Source organism: Anguilla rostrata, chromosome 7, assembly GCF_018555375.3.
Source record: "Anguilla rostrata isolate EN2019 chromosome 7, ASM1855537v3, whole genome shotgun sequence".
Classification (NCBI taxonomy): domain Eukaryota; kingdom Metazoa; phylum Chordata; class Actinopteri; order Anguilliformes; family Anguillidae; genus Anguilla; species Anguilla rostrata.
This window is the reverse complement of record NC_057939.1, coordinates 17,496,248-17,511,562: the sequence shown is the minus strand read 5'-3', so window position 1 is coordinate 17,511,562 and position 15,315 is coordinate 17,496,248. Positions and strand designations below refer to the sequence as shown.

Here is a 15,315-nt window from a genome sequence, read left to right as displayed (position 1 = left end):
GGTGAGTAATATACGTTATCGTTAGTTATTCAAATTAATGAATAGTACCGTCTTGCTGTAGCAATACTGTAACATCACGAGAATGTTACAAATAAGGGTATCAACATACATTTTGGCCTTAGCAAAAATTTTGTTCTGTCAAAAAGCTATGATCATGGTCGGGACCCGCCATCTAGTGGACTAATAAAAAAACGCTGGAACCAAGACTTCATATTGTAATTAAATAAAATCATATTCAAGTGTCATATTCAAGTCAGATAATTGACGTAATAATTGTTATTTCTTGAAAACGCACTGAAAAGTGTAATTCGGCGTCTGTGTGTTCTTATCAATGTGAAATGCCGTTTTACCCATTGTAGAAATTGAGTAAATACAGTTTTACAACTTTTTATTGTACAGTATATATATATATATATATATATATATATATATATATATATAAAATGTTAGTACATTTCATAATAGTTGAATTTCTTTTTTAAATGTCTAAAGGGAACTGATGGGATATTAACTGATTTGCATCAGAATCACTCACGGAAATGTCTAGATTGCAATGGCAGTATACTGCCATAGAGGGCTCTCGGGAAACAGAATTTATCCGAAGCTTGGCTAGGCTCTGTGTGTGGGGTGGAATAAAATATACAAATAAATACAAATTACATAATTTGATAGTTTAAAGAAAACCTTGAACAGTAAAGCAATGTCACAAGCTACCGTGCAGATTGATTCAGAGAACAAGAAGTTCATTTTTCAGAAATTTTCTTGCAATTGTTGTGTAAACTGGCTTAATTCCTTGCCATTTACTTTTGAAACAGCTACCATTAATCTGGGAAATGGCCCTGTTCCTGTGTTTCTGTGTGTGTGTGTGTGTGTGTGTGTACACGTGTGTGCGTGTGTGTTTTTGGGTGTGGAGGGGAAGGAATATTAATGAAAGGGGAGATTCAAAAAGACTACATGTACCTCCAGTAATGTAGACATAATCAGAGGAACTATAGACATTTCTTTGATCTTACTGCATAAAAATAGTCACTCGGTATTGGTTACTGCTTTTATCTTGATATGAATTGTTTGCTTTAAACAGGGTTATCGGTAGAAATGAGCAGCATAAGTCAAATAGTCATGTTCATTGTCAGCCCCCTGCTGGTCTGTGTATGACCTGACCAAAGGGTCCATATCTTTGTTTTCCTACGTGGAGATTGTCACCAAACCTTTCCCCTCTGCCTAGGTGATATCATCTTGGGGAAAAGGGGAGAGTAATGGGCTAAGAACATTACATAAACACTCTTTGTTGCCTAACTTCCCCTAAACCATAAAATCTTAATAGGGTTTGAACTGTGATATTGAAAATCCAAATATAGCGATGTACCAGTGGGTGCTCCATGAAAACTGGATAGAGTGAGAGAGTGAGAGAGTGCTACTTCTGAAGACACTGAACGACATAAGTAAACATTAACTAAACCACACAGACAAAGTCTCGAATAACGAGACACTGCCTCCTGCATTGAGTCAGCATTTCCCTCCACACACCGCATTTTTCTAGGTGTCTGTTTAGCGTTTGTTTTTGGGGCGGGGCACGTGTGACTTTGTCTCCGCGGGGATGCTGCGCTGCGTTACACGGGCCTTTCATTACTGTAAGCTGCTCTTTCTCAGTGCGAGATGAATGAATGATGTAAGAGGCTCAGATGGCCTCGTCAGCAGGGGTGTAAGGCGTGCTGGGGGTGGGGGTGGGGGTGGGGGGGTATAGGAGAGGCTCCTGGGCATTGCTGAATGGGACAAGCACGGGGTAATCGTCCTGACAGTTCCCTCCCTGAAGGGGAGCCTGACGCCCAGGCTTTGGCAGAGAGCAGCGGCCATCATCAAAACGATTCCCCTCTCCTCTCCGTCCCCAGCAGTGAGTCCCAGCTCCCAGCTCTGTCCAAGCTGTGCGCAGTCGTGATCTAACTCCTGGGGTTTTATATTACTTATGTCCATTGGACATTGGGAGCCTGGTTAATATTAGGAGACACTGGGGTCTGAAGAGAATATAATTGGTGCACAATATCAGTAAGGAAATAAAATTAAATAATTCTTATTTAAAATGTTTAAAATTCTTCCATATGTGCTTGGTCTGTCATCATCGCTAAAGCTGCTTTATTTCAATGCCTCCCCTCATGCCATAATAACACACACACACACACACTCAGAAATAAGGCTATAGTGGAGGCACACTTTCATTCTTTAAGGAAAAACTTAAACACATGTACCCTGAAGGTACAATAATGTTCTGTTTGACTAAGTACATTTTACAAGCGTGAATGGTACATATCAATTGTGTGTTGCTGGCTAGGGGTAAATATTTCTTTGTACCTTTGTACCTTTTTCATATCTTTTTTCAAAGTGTAGGGTAAAGAACAGTTGTTACTGTCTGCATCTTTTAAAAAAACATGTATTCATATAAAAATCATATACATCATTTATACGACAGAACGACGTTGCTCTGCAACTCCGTATGCTGGCCGCAGTGATCATGCATTCTCCTCTGTCTGCAAAGCCCCTGGTGATGCCTGAATTAGCTTTGCGTGTGAACGGCTTTGCGTGCTCACATTTTCTCCCACTGACAGATTGTATTCACATAGCTGTACAGTTGCTAAACAACCTCTTACCACATGTACGTTTATGCTCCGCGCAGATCTTGCTGCGCTGTTTGGCGCGGGGTGTTACAGTCCAGACCTGTGCTGTGATGCGTTATATAATACTGTAGGCTACAGTGTAGTCATTTATCCATGTATCCCATAAAACAGCTTTTCGGATTATTTCACTGCCAAAAACGCGTTTCAGTCTTTTTAATGCAACGCATTATTATATAACTGCGGGTACCTATATGGACCCCCTTAAACAGAGGAATACTTTATAAGTAATGTATTGTTTAACAGGCATATTCCGTGCGTGAGGTTAGATTGTGGTAAATCTTCAAAAATCTCGGGACAAGTTTTTCTATTTCTTCCCTGTTGGTGTTAGCCTACCTTAAAATAAAGCAGAGTGAGTAACCCGAGCAAGTTCCTCTGAAGTCCAGTCTAACATACGTTTTACTGCCCTTTACACGTTGTGTTAGGCATATTTTAGAACTAATATGCAGTATGATAATGCTAATTCGTATAACTCGCAACTGTATGTTTCCAGGCTGCTGAATGATTTATACGCAATTCTAAATTAAGACAGAATGGCTGGGACAGCACCTCTCCGTATCAATTCAATGTGGAGATTAGAGTCACAGAACGCCGTTTTCAGTGCCTTTTAAAAACCCATTTCAGAAAAAAAAGTGAAGGCACGATGTGTTTTTAGGTCTAGTTCAATTCAGTAGACATCAACAGCGGGGTCTGGAATATGTTCATTTATTTGTATTGAGTAAAATCGTAAGTTAGAAGTTTCGAGTTAGAATGTGTTGGACAAAAACACAGGTGTATTTTACACCTTATATTCACAAACCTAAACTCGGACCCAAACTCAACGTACTGCTTCTCCGTGTTACGCGCTCGCACACACCGGTACACGCGCGCACACATACACAAACGCACATATTCACAGAATGGTACCACATGTACTCACGCACGCTCTTCTTTGCCTCGCAAGAAGAAGAAAAAACACCCGTGAGGTCAGGATTTAAGAGTGCATATATTACTTGCTACAAGAGCGGGTGGTATTACGTAAGACCTCTCGTCCGCTACAGCTGCGAATAACAGTGACAGCGGCGGAGTTGCGGAACGCCAGCTGGAAAGACCACTACAGTAAGCAAAGAGGAGACTCCAGGCAGTGCTAGAGAAATATACCCGTGAAAATGCAGGAATTTCACTCCTTGTTTTGAGAATTAAGTGAAGGGGAGGATCAGTGGGGAACTGGAGATTTCGCGAGAACAAAAAGGAACAACAAATCGTCTTTATCCCAGTGCCATTTGGCTTCCTACAACTGCCTGACTGTGAGGAGTCGTCGTTAGAAAACAAAAGGATCTGGGCATGCAGAAGTGAAGGTTATTCTTTCCAAGTTGAGGACACCCCCGAAATAGGTTTTGGCCCCACAACTGTGGGAGTGGGGCCAGGGAATATGAGTCGACTGTGGCCCTTTGTGTGGACGGTGTGGGGACTGAGGGTCACTATGGTCTGGGGGTCATCAGTCAGTCCCATCCTCCTCAAGACGACCCCTGTCCCATCTGTGGAAGATGCACATAATATCACGGATGCAATGACCAGTAATTACACAGGTGAGAGGCATATATTTCTTTCTTGAGTGCCGTTTTCTGGTTCCCCTTAAAGCAATTCATGCATAGCAGAGGAACAGTGTGTTTATCTTGTGTGATACACTGTCTGTAATTGTGTACTTGCAGTCTGTCTACACAGCAACATTAAGCTCTGGGTAAAGACCATTTGTGTAAGACTTTATGTTGTGGCTTATGCTGTATGATTAACAGTGCACAGGAACTGCCTTGGAGAGTGGGGTGGAAGGATAGGGTGATTTAACATATAAATGACTTTATTGTGACTTGTGTGTTGTCTGTGTAAGTGCGTCTGGATGGTGCACACCCATACACACGTGCACCTATAAGACATGCACACAAAGATACACACACACACACACACAGACACAGCAATCCAGCGTGCACTCACGTGCCTGCATGCACAAAAAAGACTGATAAGTGCTGAGAGAAACAAAGTTGTACAAATCCCCTTAAGGGTTTAAAAACACACAGTTGTTTCATAATAGAACAGTGTTAGACTGAAGGCTTCAGTGGTGCACAGCTCTGGTCAGCAGGGTTTAACATAAAGCCTCTGTTCTGCTTACTGACGGAACACACTGAACCGCTGGACTTCTGACAATTATTTTTCTCATGGTCCACTGCTACACTGTGTTCTTTCTAAGAGAATGCCCACAACAGGATATGCTTACTCTTGTTCAATTCACATTACATTCACAATGCATTTTCTGCGCTTGAAAACTTCAGTAATTAAAATTGTGCCACCAGCTGTGAAATAAGCTATTGACTGTTATCAATGTGTAGAATTACAGGTATAGGAGTGACTGATAAGTCTTTGTCCTTACTCCTTACTTGTATGGTGTTTTCACACCACTTTTTTAAAAGAAAGCAGCGTGTATATGAGTTTTTACTTTCCTACTGAATTATCCAAAGGTAAAGTTAGTTTTTTGGATATGGATTTAAAGCAATTTTTTCAGCAGCTTCCAAGGCCATAATGCAACCCTTAAATTAAATAAAGTTAAATTGATTGTTCATTGTTAAAGACAGGGTGTATTGTGTAGTAGTACAGAGGACGTTCAGAGCGGGATCATTCATCAGAGACAGAGAGAGAGCTTATTGTTGTCTTCAGTGTTTTCACCACCACACAAGGATGCCGTCACATGACTTGAGCTTCTATTATGGTTGTCTTTCTCTTTCTCAGCACCGTCTTTACAAATTCCGAAAGTAGCATTTCATTAAGGATATACTGTAACTGTTAGTGGGTTGAGTGGCTTGTACTACTGATGCATTGATTTCAGTAGAGTGTCATTCCCTGTGGTCCTGTATCAAACCCCCCCCCCCCCCATGATGTCACATAATTGGCTGTAGTATTGATCAATGAGGGAGGGCTTAATTCAGCAGGGTTGTCACTGTAAAACATCACAGAAGAGGATCAAAGGGAATGCCTGTGCTCAATATTTCTGCCTATATATTTTTTACTTGTTTGCTTTGTAAAGCAAAATACTTTTTTTAGTGAAACAAAATAATATATGCTAATTTCATACATGTGCTATATCATGTTGCATATGGCGTATAGCCATCAGAGGGAATGACAATTCACAGTTGAGCTGGTGGACTGCAGAGTGAAATGAAGCAGCCAGGTATATATAATAGACTATGTGAATATATTTTAAGAAAAATACCTCATTGGTGTGTTTATAGTGTGTACATTTGGCAGCGTGCATAAAGATAGGACAGGTCTACAAAATGTGACAGGGCATTCCAAGTAGGAAGAAAAGCAATGAAGAATAGGGGTAACGGTAACAGTAATAGTTAAACACTATTAGATTCTCAATAAAAACGGACATTAATGGAATATATATTTATATGAATAACAATTATCATGATGTCAATGAGGCATTCATATTATCTTCAAGAGTTGAAAATGATGTGAATGTTCTAATTAATTTCACAAGTCCATTTCATTGTATATATGTGCTCTGTTGTATATTTTGTTGTTGTACACATTACTGTATGAATGTTTTAACCCACTCCCAGCATAGTAGCGTACGTTTGATCCCTCTTGGACTTCTGTATCTCTCCTACAGTAAAATTATCACTGTTTATTTTACTGTGTGGGTTCTAATAAATTAGAAGTGTATTCTCATTTTGGAATGTTGTATTTACTTGAGTACATAATCGAAGAGCTTACAGACACTCACTTGAACCTTCACCCCTGATAGTTATTCAGTCACAGAATTGTGATGGGCGATCTGCTTCACTTCACATTGGGCCTATTGCCAGGGTTGGCACAACAGGTGCTTTCTTGTAGTGTGGAGATAAGACCCTGCGGACACAGGAATGCTTGAAGGCCTTTCAGCCCACCCCGGCTTGTTATTTTGCCTACAAGATCCATCAAGATTTGAACCTGAACTACACATTGCCTGAGACACATGTGGAACTGCACATTTACTGTCTGTGCTGACACAGATTATGGGCACATGGGTTCTTGTGTCATCACCGCCCATATGCTATAGGGGTCTTCATGGGTATTGAAACTTTCTGGATTTCGTGAAGTACCTTGGTTTGAGAGTAATGAGTTAATGCATTTGTCTCACAGTAAAGCTCCCAGTGGTTGGGGATAATCTCAATTAAACGACCTAATGACAGACTACTTTATTTTCACTGGCCATTCATATCCGTACGCCATCTATTCAGAGATTGACACCCCCATCCCCCACCCTCCCCCCACACTGCCCTGTGCTGCTTGATTCTTCTTCAGAGGATGTACGCAGGTAAAAGGGATTACTTAATTACTTATGTCACAGAGCAGGGGGAACAGGAATAACCATTCCTTTCAGCCCTGACGATGCACTCAGATGGATTAACACGGTGACGTGTTTTGCCACGGAACAGGGTCACATCCCGCACCAAATTGAACAAACCCCCAGTGAATGGCAGCAGTTAGAGATTTGGAGATTATTAAGGAGGCCTGTTTTTGAGCCAAACTGTTTTCCCCCGCTCCGTTTCTCAGTCAGCTGAAGTATGTTTTTAACAACTCAAGTTATTGCAACTTCATTTCTGACTTTTTCTAGATGATTTCCTTTTTGACGAATGCTCCAAGTACATGGAAAGATGACTTCAAGGGCAGCGTTCGAGCAGCACTGTTGTCTTTGTTCAACGCAAAGCTAATTTACCAGTGTGGTTGAACTGGAGGCTGACTGCATATAGAATATCCCCTGTAAATTGGATACTTTCCCCAGTTTTTAGTCCTGGTATCAGACCAGGGTGCGAAAGGTTCTGGGAAGGTCAACTACATGAAATAAACAGTTTTACTCAGCGAAGTGTGTTTTGACATTGACCGAAGGCCAATAGCGCTGCGGGCTCTTGATCAGGCACGTGCCCACTGTATTTCCTCTCTCAGCCAGCGCTGTGGTGAGCAGCAGACGCTCAGAGACGCACGTGTGCGGCCTGGGCACGTGCCTGGCAGAGCGTGCGTTACGAGCAGAGCCGCGTATGGCCGCCTCTCCCCGCGATAGCTGTGCGTGCGTGCGTGCGCGGCGGATATGAGTAACGTCAGGCCGCTTCCTTTCGCGGTGTCCCTCCCGCCCGCGGCTCTGGGCCCGACGTGCCCGGGCAGCCGGGGCGGTTTTTTTTCGGAAGCAGCCTCTCACGTCCAATCCCCGTTGCCTGCCTCGTCATCAGTGGTGGCTTTGCGGGATAAATCTTTAATAGATGGCCTAATCTTTATTTAATCACACTCCTCTCTGAGAGCCTCGCTGGTAGGCCCCCGAGGGGGAGAGAGAGAGGGAGGGAAAGAGAGAAGGGAAGAGAAGTAGAGAGAGGGAAAAGGGGGGGGGGGGGGTGAGGAGTTGTGGAGAAAAAGAATGGGAGAGTTGTTATACTGCAGAATCAGGTTTCCTCATGTCATCAAAGTTCTTTGGCAATGCACAGAATCGCCATGCCAGTTAATCTCTTCTGAATGAGCCTGGCATATAAGCTCTGCTCCTGTCACTGATCTCATTCTCTCAGACTGGCGGCTCCATGCTTGTGAGGATCATGTCAGGTAATGATGAGAACCGCAGTATGGATGGGAGACAGGAGATGGGAGATGCATTGAGAAAATCTCCAAGATTAACTTATACATGCCAGTCCTTTTATTGACTGCTGAGTGTGTATTTGTGCTGTTTTTTTTTGGTTAGCTGACCTACAGTTGCAAAATGAATTTTGATGGAAATGGGCATGCTGTTTCATAGGTTGCATGGTGGTGAACCCTGTCGCCACACAGCAGGAAAATCCTATTCAATTTGAGGGTTGAATCCTGGCTGGATGGGTTTCCTCTGTGTACTCTGGATAATTGGAGAGTCTAAATTGCTCAGAGGTATAAATGTGTGAGTGAATGATGTGTGTGTCCTGTGGATTGGAGACCTGTCCAGGGTGTATTACTGCGTCTTTCCTAGTGCATGCTGGGATAGGCTCTGGCCCCCCCTGCAACTTTGACCAGGAATAAATGGGTTAGATAATGGATGGATATGGGAATTCAAATGTGAAACTATTCTAACTACTCTTAAATTTAAAGCACCCTATACACATTGTTCCTACAGCTGGGAAAGAGTTGCACCATTTAACAGTTGTGATTATGTACCATGGAAAAACACACTGTGAATGCGCCCTATATTTTTCATCGCAGTGTTCCCTCTGCGGTAGCTGCCTCTAACTGATCTCAGATTCTCCCAGACCTCCCAAATCTGTCACAACCCTGCAGCACATCGCGTGTCCTAATTTGCTAATGCAGCAACTGCGAGGGGAAGTTGGATCAGGGAAAATCAGTAGAGTGTGGGCTCATCAGCTCTCCCATGCTCTAGCTGTGGGCTTTGCCAGGGCTGTTTCAGGAGGCTGTGGTGCCAAGGATTTAGGGTCTTATGGAAATTTCGGATGAATCTGATAATTCAGCCAGAACACTGTTTTGACTCCTTTGACTGAGGCAGATGCACTGCATTGCACTGTAGGAGATGGGGAGAGACTGAGTCGGTTGATTCATGTGTATATATTTTTTTATTTTATTGTAAAAAGTTTCTGTGTATGGTTCTGGCTGGTGGGGGGGTGGGGGTGGGGGGGGCATAGGCGATGGCATCTCACTGCAATGAAGAAGGAAACTCAAGAAGAGTAGAAAATAAAAGCAAAGACAACCCTGCAAGAGCAGGGAATACTTCATTTGCATCTGCTTGCCTGTGTATTTTTCCAAGGCTAATGTTAGCTTTGTCCTACAATGGTCTTATTGTCACTCACTGCACAAAGTGTGTGTGTGTGTGTTTGTGCTTTGTGTGTGTATGTGTGTGTGTATGTATGTTTGTGCTTTGCGTGTATGTGTGTATATGTATGCTTGTGCTTTGTGTATGTATGTGTGTGTGTGTCTGTGTTTGTCTGTGTGTGTGTGTGTGCGTACGTGTGTATGTGTGTATGTGTGCATCTGTATGTGTGTGTGTGTGTGTTTGTGCTTTGTGTGTGTATGTGTGTGTGTATGTATGTTTGTGCTTTGCGTGTATGTGTGTATATGTATGCTTGTGCTTTGTGTATGTATGTGTGTGTGTGTCTGTGTTTGTCTGTGTGTGTGTGTGCGTACGTGTGTATGTGTGTATGTGTGCATCTGTATGTGTGTGTGTGTGTGTTTGTGCTTTGTGTGTGTGTGTCTGTGTGTGTGTGCACGCGTGACAGAGAGATCAGAAAAGCCCTCTCTGTCAGGATAGCTCATGCTCTCGTCGTGTGTCTCAGGGCTGCTGTAGAAATCCTGCCCATCTGTCTGATCTAATCTGGGAAGAGCGCGGAGCAGCCTGCTCTTAGCCTCCCTCCATGTGACAGGCTTTGCGCCGCTGTTTACCCTTCTGCTCCTCACCCTGGATGGTCTGTCTGTCTGTCTGTCCGTCCGCACAGGGCTGAGCTGTGTGTCCCTGCTCCCTCCCCGCCGCGGCTCCTTCTACGTGGAGAGCGGCACCGGCGTGTCGCTGGGATCCGTGCTGGTGTTCTGGTGCCGGGAGGGGTACCAGCTGGTCGGCAGTGAGAAAATCGCCTGCATCATCAGAGCCAGCACTCCCCAGTGGAGCAACTATCTCCCCGTCTGCGAAGGTGAGATGTCTTTCATCTTCGCCTCAGTTCATCTTTCTTTCTCTTTCTCTCTTTCTTCTTCTCTCTCACTCGGTCACACTTGTGTGTCTGTGTGTATTTCTTTTATTTAAACTCAGTAGTCCCGCAACCACTCCCCAATGCTGTGCAAAAACAGGAAAGCAGTCCCCCAGGAAGAGGCCCCATTGTATGCACAGTACAGAGAGATCCAGGCAGCTCTGGTGGAGGAACATCCAAATCCCCATTGCACTTTCAGTTAATACACTTTGCCTCTGAGCTCAGTTCAGTTGTGAACCACTGGCTAATCCCTAATACCACTGCCAAAGGCTAGAGGCAAGGGATGATGGGTGGTGGGGGGTGGGGGATGTCGGTGAGGTAGGGGTTAAACGGTCACTCAGAGGACGAGTTCACTGAGTACCGAGACCTCGGGATAAAAGACCGACCCAGTGCACAATCCCATCAGCGACAGACCCCCTCTTCGTTCTTTTTTGAGTTTAGTAAATACCCCCCCTTGTCCATCACAGCCATCCCCAGGCCGGAGGATCGTGGCCTGCGTGTGGCCGTGCTGGTGTCTGTGGTCAGCGGCATCGTGATCCTGGCCATGTCCGTGTCCTTCATCGTCTGCTGCCTGCAGGAACGCATCGGCAAGGAGAGAGAGTACCGACGAGACAGCAGAGCCAGGTACACACTTCACACAACTCACCTGACCCTACACACCTCTACTGCAGAGCCAGGTACACACTTCACACAACTCACCTGACCCTACACACCTCTACTGCAGAGCCAGGTACACACTTCACACAACTCACCTGACCCTACACACCTCTACTGCAGAGCCAGGTACACACTTCACACAACTCACCTGACCCTACACACCTCTACTGCAGAGCCAGGTACACACTTCACACAACTCACCTGACCCTACACACCTTTACTGCAGAGCCAGGTACACACTTCACACAACTCACCTGACCCTACACACCTCTACTGCAGAGCCAGGTACACACTTCACACAACTCACCTGACCTTACACACCTCTACTGCAGAGCCAGGTACACACTTCACACAACTCACCTGACCCTACACACCTTTACTGTAGAGCCAAGTACACTCTTCACCAAATCATCTCACATTACACATCTCTACTCTAGAGCCAAACATGCACTTCACAGAACTCACCTCAACCTAACCTTGCACACCTCTACTGTAGAGCCAGGTACACACATCACATAACTCACCAGACCTTAAAGCTCTCTACTATAAATCACATTGGCTGCACATCTCTATTGTGAATTACATTACCTGCACATATGTGAGAGCCAGGTACAACCCGGCAGTGTAAAATACCTTAACTGCACCGGAGAGTCCTCACACTTCCTGTACCGACAGCAGGTGGATCTTTACTTGACATAACTCAAGAGCTGAATTGCAGAGCTGAATATTTACATATTATCAATTTAGACACCATTATATGTACAGACCCACCTCAGATTGAGTACCTTGCTCAAGGGTGGAAAAAAAAAAGTGTGTTGTGCAGGAATACAGAATTGAAACATGCAACTTTATAGATATGCGCTAAATTCCACAGCTGGCTCCATGTGCTGCTGCTGCCCCATGTCCACACTGGAGCCCGCTCCTGGCAGACATACAGCACAGTTGAGCTTTCAGCGCACACCAGCCACATAAGGGATCACCGCACATGTTCTACCTGAGCTTACTGCACGCCTGCTCACGTGCTCCTGCATGATTTCAGCCTTATCACACGCATGAGGTCACACACATTATACTGTAGTCATTCGCTTTTTACAGCACGCATTAATATTTCAGCTGCCGTCACGTTGACCGTCATCTTAATGATAATTATGATGATCATCTGGATGCCGGAAAAGTCAAAGCGAGCAATAACAATTAGGACCGACCCTGTAGAGTCCCTCATGACACGGAGGGGGGGTTGTGAGTTCAAATCCAGATAAAGCAGCGGCGTTTAATAATTTGTGAGATTAAAGCAGAAGGCGTATGAAATGCATTTAAGTGATTCACCGGTGAAACGCGTTTTCCCCGCGACGTTTCCTGGCAACGTGCAGACGCTCGCGCTCTTGTTGCGGAGTGAGCGAGCCGGTGCTACTCTGCTCTCTCCCGCGCAGGAAGAGGGACAAGCAGCGCTCCTCGTCTCGCAGGGGGGCGTGCTGGCTGGAGCAGGAGCACGGAGACTGGGAAGCCTTCCCCCCGCCCAAAGTCTTCCACCTGTCCCACCGCCTGCCGTCTGAGAGCCTGCTCTACCCGGAGGGCTACAGAGGCTACGAGAACCGCGGATATCACAGGTGGGCTTCTGATGCTTTTCATAGGTCCAGGCCCAGGACTTCGCTCTGACCATGCTGTATATTCAGGCCTTTTCGCAGTGTTTTTGAAGGCAGTTCAGAACTGAGCACATTGCTTGCACAGGACAGACTATCCTTTAGTAGCATTACATGGTTGGTTTGGACAGGGACGTCTGGGGGCCTGTTAAGGAGTACTAGAGTGTCCTTAGAAAAAACAATTTACTTTAGTGAAAATATTTTATTTGTACTTCCCTTACATTCCCTCTTACATTCATATAAAGTGAAATATTTCAACATGATATTGATTTTGTCTGGTTTTACTTTGTAAACCATTGTAGTAATGAAATGTTTATTTGGTGCCAAGTCGCTACACATCTAAACTGATTTATAACATAAAGAAATTACACTTTAGACATGCATCTATGTACTAGTGTGTTAAATATCAACTGCATTGCAGCTGGTAGTGGGTGTTAGGTAATGTTTCAATGGTTAACCATTGCTCAGGATGGGGGACTGGGGTCCTGAGGGTAGTCATTTTAGAGAGTCTTCTTCAAAAAGTTAAAAGAACCTAACTTAAGTACACATAATGTACTCCTCAAGCATTCAGTGTGACTGTGCTCTCACACAGAGATGAGAGCTTTATTTATCTGTGTTTCTGCCCCCCCCCCCCCCCAACAGGAGCCAAGAGAGTCTACTGAAGGCTTCTATCCCGGGGCTGTACTGCACCGAAAACCAGGTGTACCCTCACATGGTGCTGCAGAGAGTGCCCACCCCCACCGCTCCCATGTACCTGCATCTCCCTGCCCAGCCCACGGAGGTCCCTCCCCCTCCTCAGGTCATGTCCGCCTACGCCAACCCCGCCTACCACAGCAGCCCCCACGACACCCCGCACAGGCCGTGGCCATAGCAACCCCCCCCTCAGCCCCTCCCCTCCCCACCTGCCTTCTCGCTCTCCTTCTGGCGGCTGCGCGCAGTAGCCACGGCGACGGAGAGAGCGCTCCGCTGACAAGCTGCTGTGCCAGCGACTGTCCAGCGCAGGTTATGCAAAGACACGCCAGGGTGGCGTGACAATGAAAATGTTCCTTTCCTTGAGTATTTACATGTTTAACACAGTCGGAATACCCCTTTTCCAGAAATGAGAGGAAGAACATTTTTTTAACATCTATTTATAGTTTCTCTTCGGTGTGGTCATAATATCAGGTTTCTGTCCTCCCTCTTCATCCTCCTAGGAGACACCTGATCAGGTTGGATTAGCATTAAGCCCATGGCTGCTCCCTGTATGGCTTCTCATGGCAGTATTGTCACTCCACAAGAAGCACTTAACTGTGCGTATGCAAGTGATTGCCTCCTTATGTACTGCCAGCGGCCAGCCATATTAGATGATCAGGCTGACAGAGGAAGAAACTGAGCTCAGGCTTAGTTGCTGTGGCTGATTGTTTTTAGGCTACCAGTCTGCCATGATTCATGCAGCTCCTCTTTAGCCTCTATAAGTGCAACCATAACCATCAAAAGAGGGCAGGCAATTCTTATATCTGTCAGATTTGTCTTTTTTTTATTCTTTCATTTGAAGTATGAATTATCTGTATTAAGCACTGTTGTTTTGTTGTCATTGGCATCTTGATGATTTCTCTGCCACAGATGAATAGCAAACAAATACAGTCACAATGAAATATGTATGCACACAGTACAGAGTAATGGAGTTCGAGATGGCCTAGGAACCTATTGTCATCCCAGCATCTGTTATGCATTTGTTTTATAGAAATGTATAAATTTTCCTTAAAAATAAATAGATTTTATTAAATCTGGTGTTGGTTTGTTTTTCCTGCACAAATTAAAGATTAATCCTGCATCCAGCAGAATGCCGGTAAATGCACATGCACACATAACCTTGCACACAGTCTCTGGCATGTCCTGCTGGTTCTTGTAGCCCACAGTCTTGCTGGGCTGTGGATCCAGTGAATTCCATTGGAAAACCAGAGGTACTGCGAGACAGAAATCTGTTGAAGCACTGCTCTGTGTACAGGGAATGGGGAAAAAATACACCAAAAAGCATTTCATTACAAATGACAAAATACCCCCCAAATTAATGTATCGGGAAAAAAACTTCAAAATACTAGTGCCAACATACAAAACGGTATTCTGAAAATTCATTTTCAAAAATACACCTCAATCATAACCCCAAAGAAGTCATTTTCTTTACTTATAAGTCATAACAAACTGGTACGCTTACATTTTAGACATTTAGCAGATGCTGTTATCCAGGGCAATGTGCATAGCTTACATTCTCTACGTGCCATCTGAGGTGGAAAATCCAGGTTAATAAAGCAAAAATCCTTCACATCCTGCATAGTTCTTCAGCCAGGAGGTAGAATTAATTGCTGGAATGCGCAGGCGGTGTTCATGGGTGAAAGAACCACATAACAGGGCTTCTAGTTTCTGACCCCTGGACTTTCCACCTCTGCATACCATCCATTTATACAGCAGGATATTTTACGGAAGCAATTCCAATGAACTAACCTGCTCGAGGATACAACGCCAGTGCCCCATCAAACCCAATCAAACCTGCAAACTTGGAGTTAAAAGCCCAGTTTCCTGATTGTTATACTACATCGCTGCCTCGTAAAAATCATGGGAATTAGGCTTACTTGTTTATTTTTTTCACTTTGAAGCTAA

The 15,315-nt window shown here is 44.6% G+C and overlaps 1 protein-coding gene across 2 annotated transcripts in view; it reads left to right on the top strand.

Annotated features, from left to right (window-relative positions):
• zgc:162331 (uncharacterized protein LOC793007 homolog) overlaps positions 1–14,443 on the top strand; it is a 30,200-nt gene extending 15,757 nt beyond the window's left edge. The window contains exons 1-5 of one of the 2 annotated variants that reach the window (XM_064343338.1): positions 3,561–4,234; positions 10,136–10,327; positions 10,849–11,005; positions 12,469–12,645; positions 13,321–14,443. In XM_064343338.1, coding sequence (XP_064199408.1) covers positions 4,078–4,234; positions 10,136–10,327; positions 10,849–11,005; positions 12,469–12,645; positions 13,321–13,549 — 912 coding nt within the window. In that variant the 5' untranslated portion in view covers positions 3,561–4,077 and the 3' untranslated portion in view covers positions 13,550–14,443. Of the gene's footprint in view, positions 1–3,560; positions 4,235–10,135; positions 10,328–10,848; positions 11,006–12,468; positions 12,646–13,320 lie in introns of those variants that run through there. The other variant, XM_064343337.1, reaches the window with a different exon arrangement.
• Positions 14,444–15,315: the final 872 nt, after the last annotated feature.